The sequence below is a fragment of the Acanthisitta chloris genome, unplaced genomic scaffold (genome assembly GCF_000695815.1).
Source record: "Acanthisitta chloris isolate BGI_N310 unplaced genomic scaffold, ASM69581v1 scaffold37897, whole genome shotgun sequence".
Classification (NCBI taxonomy): domain Eukaryota; kingdom Metazoa; phylum Chordata; class Aves; order Passeriformes; family Acanthisittidae; genus Acanthisitta; species Acanthisitta chloris.
In genome coordinates, this window is record NW_008681602.1 from 3,347 (window position 1) to 14,264 (window position 10,918).

Below are 10,918 nucleotides of genomic sequence, written 5' to 3' on the forward strand. Positions count from 1 at the left end.
TACATAGTGGAACTTTTCTGTAAAGCAACTTGTACCCAGTACAGAGATCTGGACCTAATACTAAGTATTGTAAGTGCCTGTGGTATATACTCAGACCTGGACTAGAAATGCTAAACAGATCATGTTAACTTCTGATGAAGTTAAGTCCTTAGAAGACCAAATTTACAGTTGCGAATGCCATGCATTCAATAAAAGATCTCCACTATAGCTGCTAAAATAAAGTATCAAAGCTCCTTTTTCTCCTTGGACTCCAAGAGTGAAAATGGCTTCCTGATCTGTAGTTGTTTAAAAATTGAAGCACCAGGGATTTAAAACTTAAAAACAGAACAAAAACCCCAAAACAAAGAAGAAAAAAAAAAAAGCCTTACTACATGGCATTATACAAACATAGGCCACTTTGCAAAGGAGACAGTTGCAAAACAACTTGTAAAAGTTAGCACTGTTTTCAGAACACAAGGCACAAAACAAAAGCAGACACCACGCCAGAACAATGAACTTCACATGAAAGCTAATACCTGACCTGTACCATCCTTAAATATCTTACAATGTTAAATAGAGAAATGAACAAAAAATACAGCAGCAACATAATTGTAATCTTGACTTTAGAAACAGTGCGTAGACCCCTCCTGAGTTGTTTACTCCAACCATTTCAGAGACAGTAACTTAAAAGTTCTCAATGTTTGTTTCACAGGAAAAAAGTTTTCAGTGTCTGAGAAGTTAAACCTTTGTTAGGCTTTCTTGGATTTTTGCTTGGTAACTTGAAAAGTTAGGAGTTCTGTCCTCATCCAAGAGAAGATGCTTAAGTAAGGTTGTTCTATAATTAAGCCCACTGATGTACCTTACAGAAAAACTGACCAGGAAAATCTATAGTCTAAATCTCTTCAACACTTTGTTGGGAAGCCTCTACTTTCATCTTTTTAGAAGGTGGCACTCCTTCAGAGTCCTTGATGAGGGGAAAAGAAAAACAACCAGGTTATCGTTGCGCTGCAGCTCAGCACCACAGACATCACACACAGCACCAGCACCTCCCCAGCACCCCTGGCTGCCCAGAGACAGGACACCTGCAGCCTCAACAGCCCCTTCCCACCTCTGGGCATCTCCAGCGGGCAAACTTCGAGTTCCAGGCTAAAACCCACAGGGAATGTCCCCAGGAACAGCCCTGCTGCAGGAGCTACCCAGACTTGCCTCGGCTCCACAGCCAAGCACACAGGGATTTCTCCTGCTGGAGCCCAGGGCATCTCAGCAGGACAGGGGAGGCCTGGGAAGTGCCAGGTGTGCCCTGGAACAATCCAGTGGCCCACAGGGAAACCAAGGGATGGAGCAGTGCTCTGCCTGAGGATCTGGAGCTGTCCTGCCCTGGGAAGGGCACAACTGTGAGGGGAATTTCTGCCATCCCCTAGAATTTCTCAGTGAGTGAACACCAACATCTCACCCGCTGAGTGTCCAGGAATTAACTTTCCCAACTGCTATATTCAATTTACCTTTGGAGAAGGTGTTTTACCTCTCAACGGTCCTCAAAGGGGCCTGGAGCAGTAGGTTTGGTCCAAGCAATTTATTAATGAAAAGTTTTAATATCCCCTTACCAAACACAGTCTGGAATTGAAATGTAAGTCAGACCAATCCAGTCTTACTGTTCCTGTGATGTGAAACCAAACAGCCAACTGGACCACAGACCCAGACACGGGCACATCTCACTCCCTACAGCAGCTTTACTGCCCTCACCTTTGGAACTCAGAGAATTTTAGGGGTTGGGATGGAGCTCAGAGCTCACCCAGCCCCAGCCCCTGCCCTGAGCAGGGACACCTCCCACCAGAGCAGGTTGCTCAAGGCTCATCCAACCTGGAATGAAACACTGCCAGGGTTGGGGCAGCCACAGCCTCCCTGGGCACCCTGGGACAGGGTCTCACCACCCTCAGAGTCACAGAACTGACTAAATATGCAACTGACCTCCTTACATTTGCCTTTTGGTATAAATACTCTTTTCCAAACTCCAAGTAACTGAGCTTTTGCACTTAAAGTTACCTGAGAGTTTTTAGATGCCTCTGTGATTATATCATTTTCCCCAGAGGACTGAAGTTCTGCTTTCTCTGAACTATTCATGGAATTTTCCATTGAAGACTGTGAATTCTGTTCGTCAGAGGTATCTGAAATGACAAGAAGTGATGTTAAGCAAGCAAATGGAAGCATCCAACAGGAGCTCTGAGCACCAGCCCAAGCACACACGTTAATATCATACATAACTGCCTAAACAGAAAGAACTAGGATCACACCTTGGCTGCTCCAGAGCTCCTCCTTCCCACTGCCAGCAGCACAGAACGGCTGGGATCAGACCCTAGAGGGAGCCAAGCTCCTGCACTCTCACCCAGAGCGTGTCCATGCTCTCAGCAAACACAAACTGCAAGGCTGACAAGGGCTGAACGGCGATAAATAACGGGTCTAAACCCACGTGGCTGTTTACACAACTAAAAGATATTTTCAACATCTCTCACCTCTGCTTTACTGTCACACTAGACAGCAAACATTCACAGCTTGACACCAATCCCTCCCAGGACCTGTGTGAGCACATGGTAGGACCATGGCAAGGATGATTTGAAATGATTTCTTCGTTCAAGACAGAGATTACAACAACAATACAGCGAGTGTTTTGCTGGTTTCCCTCTGAAAGCCCCTGAATGTCAGTGTGACCTTTCCAGCTCTGGGAAGACTCACCAGTAGCTCAGAGAAATTTTGGCCATTTCTGCACAATGCTGAGAGCTCCGAACCCATTTCTTTCACGCTGTTATTTTGCAGTTCTTAAAGTGGGGAAGCAGCTAAGTGACACCCCAAAGGGTAAGGTGTTTTGCTTGGCCCTGAGGAGGCCCTTGCAGCTTACCTTCTGAGCCAGGCTGCTCCTTCACCTCCACCTGAGCCTCGTCAGCCTTCGCCTCGGCGCCCTCGGCTTGTGCTGCCAAGTTCTGCTCGGGTGCTGGACTGGAGTTACTGCTGTTCTCTTGCTTTATTGGAGAAGCATCAGCTATTGAACTCTGGTTGCTATTGTCATCTGATAACAAAAGAGGGAAAACACAAAGTTTAACCTGACACAACTTCATTCTTCCATATTTTTCCTGCATTATTCCCTGATAACGCAGGATATAATTTAGCTCACTGGGGATCAAAATCAACATTTAGACTAACACTACATCCAATCTTTCTCCACATCAGCCTATGCTGCAATACAGGAGTTTTCTAGCAGTTACTAAAGACCATACAATCTAAGAAAAGACATTCTAACTAATTTCATACACTGAACCCAAGTGTTTCACTCAGCTCTGCGAATTTTATGATCTGCATGAACCAGATCAACTGAAGTGAGCTCCATTTGATAGTTCATACAACACAGGGCTAATTAAGTGTTCAGAAAGTTCAACTCCTAAGATCTACAAACCCCCATCCCCCCAGTGCTCAGGAGAGCTGACACTCCCTGAGGTGTGGCATGAAGGCCAAAGCCAGACCAAACTCCCCAGCAAAACCCCCGAGGTGAAATGTGGCACCCAGCCCCAACAGCTTCTAAGGGATAATCTCTAGCCCTCAAAAACATGGATCCCAGCAGCCTTCTGCAGCACAGGTCATGTCTCTGTAGCCACCAGGAAATATTCTGCCTGTGAAAAGCAGTGAGAGTGGTTGAAGTGTCTCAGGTGACACTCCGTGGATAGCAGTGGGGTGCACCTTCCTAGGGAGGCTAACAGCCATGGGTGGCCAAGAGGAAAACTAATCCAGCAAAGCATTAAGTTCCTGGAATGCAGCAATCCACCTCCCCGTGCATCTGTACAGTCACTACCCCAGAGCACCTGAGGAACACAGAGCTGCTGATGGAACCAGCTCCTCCCAGAGCAGCCTCCAGGCAGACCAGCTGAAGTTAAAACACAGGTGACACATGGCTTAACAACACAAGGGATGGAGGATTAAAGAGCAAGCAGGATAATCATATCATAGATGGGAGAAACAACACTCAGCTTTTTGCCTTGGTCAGATCAGTTAATTTTTCTAAGAAGTTTGAAACAGACGAAAAACTCGTCCAGAAAATCCTGCTCAGTCCTCTAATTGCACGAGCATTCTTGCTGTGTACACTGCAAAGACTAACCAGGAGGCAACAGAAATGCAAATCAAATGAAATGAAAAATTTACAACCCCCTCTAAAGCGATTCCCCTGCTATCAGCTCCAACAGTGCTGTGTTCCCAGCTGTAATTGCTAGCCAAACACCCAGAAGGGAAGAGCTGGAAACAGAGCTGAGCTGCACAAGCTGCTCTGTGAGAAACACCAGGTTAAGGCTCAACAGTCACACTCGCCAAAAAAATATTAAAATTAAATAAAATTGACCCAAAAGTGCCTGACTGGCAAGGGAAAACTGTTTCCTTAGGCAGTGAACACCAGCAGGCTGAAGGAGAAGGAAGACACCACAGAACCAGAGCTCACTTTCTTGGCCCTTGCAGAATTCTTTGGACACTTACACAGGTAAGAAGTACAAAACCTGCACAAATTACAGCAGGTACCACTGAGGCTGTGAGGGTCTTTTGGTTCTTCAAACAGCAACTCAACAGCCACTCCTTCACCTGAGCACAGAGCTTTGAACAGTAGACATTTCCCACTTCCTTGTCATATTTAGCTCCACTGACAACTTTTTCTCCCCCACACAGCCCAAGCATTTAAACAGTTGTTAGTACATCCACAGAGGAGAAGTCCAAGGTACCAAATGATTATATGACGTTTCCCTTTGACCTGTCCACACATCAGAGCAGCAGAAAAGCTGTCCCTGTGGGCTCACACCTCCCCAGCAGAGGTGACTGGGGCTGACCTTCCCCACTCACCATGCATGTCCATCATCCCTGGAGAGGAGCTGTTCTCTGGAGTGGTCACTTCGGAGCCACACTTCTCATCTTTGCCTTTCTTCTTATTCTTGTTTTTCTGGAAAGCAAAAGACACCACACACAAATGAGACTTGCCCCTGTGCTGCAGCAAAAAACCTTCCCACTCCTCACTTCTGTAAGCATCCCTCGACCTCAAGAGAGAAATAAAGCCAATGTGACAGCAACTGACATTATCAATGATGTATTAGTCCCAATAACTGCAGTTTTTCTGTGCTCTGACACACGACACTAGGATATATAGGCTTTTATCCAGAAATTCTCCTAACACTAAGCCTACTTAAAGGTCTATTCCAACCTAAATGATTGCATGTTCCATTTTTCACCTTCAAACTGTACAATTTGTGTTAAAATTACAGAAGCCTCAATAACACCTCTTGTCCCATGCACGGGAACCTGAGACACAGTGATTAAAGGGCTTCCAGCAGCCAAGTCAGAGAACTTGGCAGGAGCTGCTGTGAGCTCTGTGCTCAGCCCTAAGAGCTGCACAAGGTCAAGGAGCAGGGAAGAACATCACTGAGCAGAGACAGGGCTGAGGCTCCTCAAACTGCCCAGTTCCTGAGCTCCTAACTCTAGAACCATCAAGGTTGGAGAAGACCTCTCTGATAATCAAGTCTAACCCTTAAACTGTCACTGCTGCGACTCCTAAACCCTAACCCAGATCCTCCAGCACCACATCCAGACACCTCTGAGCCACCTCCAGGGATGGTGACTGCACCACCTCCCTGGGCAATATCCCAGGGCCTCAACACCACAACAGGGAAAACATTTCTCCTAATATCTGATCTGAATCTCTTTGCTCTCTGTGTGGTTTATGTGTATCAACACACACCTCAGTCCATTCTCCCTTTCCTATCAGGAAGCTTGTAGGACACACCTGGACAATGTGAACCTCGGGAATGGTAACAGATCCACAATTTTAACACTAGAATCACCTCTTTACCTCCTTCTCATCGACCAAGCCTACAGAGACCTCCTCCCTCCCTGCAACTAATGCTGTTGCTTCACTAAAGCTAAAAGCTGAGTGAAGAAAGACCAGACTGGCCCAAACCAAAGAGCACGAGCACAACAGCCCTGTGTGAGCAGCAGGTCACAGGGTGCCCAGGACCAGGCACCAGCAGGGACTGCAGCACCAAAACAAAGAGAGCTGTGGCATCCACCACGTGGGCAAGCAGAAACAGAGGTGAGAGCACGTGGGTTTCTTCACCTCTGCAAGATGAAAGCTGAGAAGGTTCATAACCTCTCTCAGGTTTGGGTTTGGTTGTTTTTATAAAGGTAAAAAGGACACTTCTGCCACAGGAGTTGGGTTGTTTTTATGAAGGTAAAAAGGACACTTCTGCCACAGGAGACATATTGACAGTGACTGTGAACAATTTAAGCTGAGAAGTGTTTTGTAGAAAGGTTTAACCATCTAGAACAGCCTTCCCAAACCAGGAGGAGAGAGAGCCTAGCTACATCTAGCTCAGAGAAATGTCAAAGTGTCCCAGGAACAACACAGTAGGGGGAAGGAATCTAACCCATGCCCACTGAAATCACCTGAAACAGGCAAGGTCCATTCTCCTGTTCCAGTGCAAAGGAAGTGCACTGCCTGCTCCCTCAGAGTGCACGAGATCCGACAGGAAAGGACCTCCACAAGGGAACTGAAGAGCCAACACGAGCCCCAGCTGGCAGTTGTTTCTAAAATCTCTGCACTCCTTTTATTTGTGACAACTTCCAGAGCAAGAAGACAGAGACCCTGTGACATCAAACCTGCAACAGCTGCACAACAGCCTCTACCTGAAAGGAGAAGAACGTGACCGTAGGGCACTGAAGTCTTGAACAAGTGTCCCAATTTCAGCTGAGCTGGAGCCTCAACCTGAAGCTGAGAGCTCAGAAAACACAATTAAAGTCTGCACACAGAGACCATTACATAAACCCACTGTTCCTCACAGAGTCTGACTCCAGTACCAACGACCTTGAAAACTCATCCCGGAGCTCACTGAGAAATTCAACTTCCACGTCCCTCAGCAGCACCCTGCAGGACACCTTACCTGCAGGAGAACAACTTTCAGAAGCTCCAGACCTAAATCTCCCAAACCTTCCACTCTCTCACTTAAACAGCACATTTCCCACCCCTGTGTATTATAAATAATAAAACCAAGACCAAACATTTGACAGCTAGAAAGAATGAACAGGTTTCTGTACAGAAACCAGAAGAGATTCCCCAGTTCACAGGGAGTTACTTCACAGAGATGCTGCTCAAGCATTCGAAGAAAAGAGTCACTGATGCCTGTGGGACAACCAAAGGTACAGAGAGAAACAAACTCAGTTAGAACAACCTAAGCAAACACAGGTCTTGAATTTGGGCTTTGAACAAGACAAGATCATGACACTGTCTCTGAAAAACCACCACGAGACACGACCATGACACTGTCTCTGAAAAACCACCACCTGACACACCTTAACACAGAACTTTTCTTCCAGATAGGTCTGAACCTGTATGCCAAACCAAGTCCAAGCATGTGACAGGCCAAGGAGGGAGTACCAAACTCAGCAAATATATTCTAGCCCATCATTCATTTACTGTGCTAACTTGCATTGTTTTTCTCTCTGTAACAATATTTCAATGTATTCCAATGTTCATTTGGAAATTCAATTTGTAAGGCTCTGATTTTTCCACTTTTGTGCCACATGATGTACCGTGGCACATGAACGGTGCACACTAGGAACACAAACAGAAGGTTTACCAAGAGAAAACACACATGACAATACAAGTGTGTGCGCTGCACTGCTTGGGCTAACTTCTTAGTGCATGTGGCCTCAGTGCCACAGGGCTTTCCTCCCCTCACTTCAGTGTTTCACACCTACTGTGAACAAAACAGCAGGTGATGCACAGAACACACTCTCTGCCCAGTTCAAACCAGCTGCTTTGCTTTAAAGCATCAGGCAGAAAGAGGGGAAAAAGAATTGGTCTGAACCTTCCCTCCCCATCCCACAGCTGTTACGTTAGAGAAAGGCTTCAAAAACCAGTTTCAAGCTGAACATTCACCAGTTATCTGAGAACTGGTCCCAGCTGACTTCAGGAAGACTCACCCACTGCCCATCAACATCACCTTGTGTAGAGATCAACACCTCCCTAGAGCTTGCAAGACCCAGCCCAGTCTTAGCTCACAGGCTCAAGAGGCCAAACCTGTTTCCTGCAGCTCTCCCCAACAGCCCCACGTGCTGAGCAAGGCACATCGTGCAGATACTCACATCGTCCACTTTAGGCTCCGTTACTGGGACCCATTTGTAAATCCTCAGGGATGTGTCTCCGACCGTCACCCACTTCTTCTCCCTAGAGAATTACAACGCAGGAGAAGCTGCAGTTAAACTCTGGACTCAGAGGACAGTGATCTACTCTTGCAAGTTGTCAAGGATTTAAAGAGGTTGTAAGTAGGATGATCTCTAGTACATCGTCTTTAGCACTGCATCGTGCAAACTGTTCTCTGCATCTCCCAGAGCTGTTAGTCACTGCTGACCCCCAGGATCCTCAGGGCTGTGACCTGACTGGGGGAGTAACCTGGACCAGAGACACAGCTGAGAACAGCAACTGAGAATGCAGATTGAATGCCTAAGGTTTTCACTCCGGTTTCTGAGAGCAGAAGAGGGTTTAGACACACCAGTGTGTTTTGATTGCCATGAAACTGTTAAATGGTATTAGAAATCCAAATGCATTTCCACCATCTGAGCTTTATCTGGGGGCAGAAATTTGCTGCTGGCAATTTAACATTCACTCAACACTCCTGACAGCTCTGCAGTTCCAGCCACGGGAGCACTGGGATGCAGAGTCTGGAGAGCTCAGCTCCCTGGAAAGGCACAGGCACAGCTGGGGATGAGCAGCCCCTGCTGCCCAGGGTGACAGAAATGTGGCTGGAGGGAGGCACAACATCAGGGGTCACCGTGGTGGCACGGGGAGGACGCTGAACGCTGAGTTCAGGGATGAGTTCCTGGAGCTCCTTCCATCAGGACACTGAAAGAAGGTCCACAGTGCCAGAGAAATTGCATCCCGTTTGTGCCATCAGTTTTCAGGTCACAGATTCTCACTGCTGCTCCCTGGGCTTGCAGTGCAGCTCTGCAAAGGGATCGATGGAGAGTTAGCAACAAAGACCGAGCCGTGAAATATTCAGGAACAGCTGAAATTAATTTGGCATCGGGTCTCAGGGCCTTTTTTTTAAACACATGTAAGTGATAGATTTGGGATCCAGTCACAGGCTCAGGGCTCAGACAGGGTTCTCTGCAGGATGGGAGAAGCTGGAAGTGACCCCAAGTGCATCAGAAGGTGCTCACTCCATTTCCAGCAAGGGCCACAAACATCCTCCTCACCAGTCACTTCACCTACTGGCACCAACCCTGGGGTCTTCCCTTCAGAGGAGACACTTCCCTGTTTAATTTTAAAAAAAACAAACCCAAACTATCTATGACTATTTGATATGTTTTGGATCTGTCCATAAGGAGATTTTAATTAAAGTCCAAAACTATTTCCAATTAATTTCTTCCCTGGAGCATATTTTTCCTTGATGTGTTTGGATACAGTCATGTGGGTACACTAGGTGCCTAAAGTATGTCAAAATCCAGTTTCACTCTAATTTGGAGCTCTGCATGTGACAAAAATGAGAGTGGAGATGAGGGCATGTCAATAATGAGAGCGTACTTAATTATGAAGAGATGACCATGACATAATTTGGGTTGTTTTAAGGATACAAGACAAACCAGATTTATTTCTACTTAGGAAACCCTTTGGGGTTATGGCAATAAAACCAGCTGGAGTTTTGTTTTGGGTGTGGGGAGAGGTGAATAAATACTTTAAAAAAAATAAATCAAGATTTTAGTCCTTTCCTGCAGCAAAATATTACTTAGAGATGCTGCACTGGAAAACCAAAAGTTCAAGATACCTGTTAGCATCTCAAAGCAGCCTCACACAGCATCTTCACTGGACAGACTGTAGAACACAGGAGGAAACCTGTATTAGTAACTTTTCCCTTCTAGGATTAAAGTCAGCCTTGACATTTTAATTCGTTTGAGCTTCTTAAGAACCACTTGAAGTTTTGATAACCCTCAGCTACGGGGACTCTTTCACACTGAATTCAGTCCACAGTAATTCAAACAGTGGGGAAAAGGACCTTTGGTGCTGAAGTTCACCAACATCCCAGTCCTGCAAACACTTCTGGCTGAGGGAAACCCAACCTGCCACTGCCACTATGCACATATTTCACACGGGTAAGCAGTTACAGTAGTGAAGGTTTAAGGGCATAAAAGTATTCACCAGAAAAAAAGACAATCTCCTCTAAAAGCAGTAAATCATTGGCAGCACAAACACAGGTTTGCTAACAAAGAAAAGCAATGACTTTGAGACATTGAGCAGGATAAAATAACTTCAGGATTCAGATATTTATTGCAAGTGAAGCTGAGAATATTGTCTGTAACACTTCCTGCCTTCCCATTTCAAAACAAAAACCAGAATCCAAAGAAGCAAACAAAGACCCCAAACACATTTCTACTCTGAACACTCTCTGTGGACCCTTTGTGCAGACACCTTCCCCACCTGCTGCTCAGGGACTCTGCTCAGACTGACACTGATGCTGCTCACAGCACAGACCACAAACCATCCCCACTGACCCAGCACAGGGGACAGCAATTCCTGCCCTTCTCTCGGGAAACCTCAGCAGTTTGTCCCTGTTTTCCTGCCTGTGGCACCCACTCATCCCAAGATCCTGACCAGAATTCCACCCCCACTGCTCTGCTCCAGCTCTGCTAAGTGATCAGTAGCACTGGGTCTTTCTGCACCAGGTCCTGCTGCTCTCTGTGCTGTCTGCAAACGAGAGCTGATGGAACACCCCCAACCTGGCAGCTTATCATGCTGAAAATGTGGCAATTACCAACTTGGCTTGCCCATATCTAGCTGATGAACTCCACAGCTCTACCAAAAAAATGAGTTTTGCCTGTTTCCAGACCTCTCCTATTGCTCCACGAATGACTCAGGAGTAACAACACCGGG

The 10,918-nt window shown here is 46.4% G+C and overlaps 1 protein-coding gene across 1 annotated transcript; it reads right to left on the bottom strand.

The window, feature by feature from the left end:
- Positions 1-627: 627 nt before the first annotated feature.
- On the bottom strand, positions 628-10,502 carry BCL7A (B-cell CLL/lymphoma 7A; the record flags this gene model as incomplete). Its single annotated transcript, XM_009078160.1, has 6 exons — positions 628-943; positions 2,023-2,144; positions 2,873-3,040; positions 4,846-4,942; positions 8,137-8,214; positions 10,457-10,502. Coding segments are annotated over 6 exons (583 nt in total), but the record flags the coding sequence as incomplete, so codon positions are not given.
- Between the last annotated feature and the right edge of the window lie 416 nt (positions 10,503-10,918).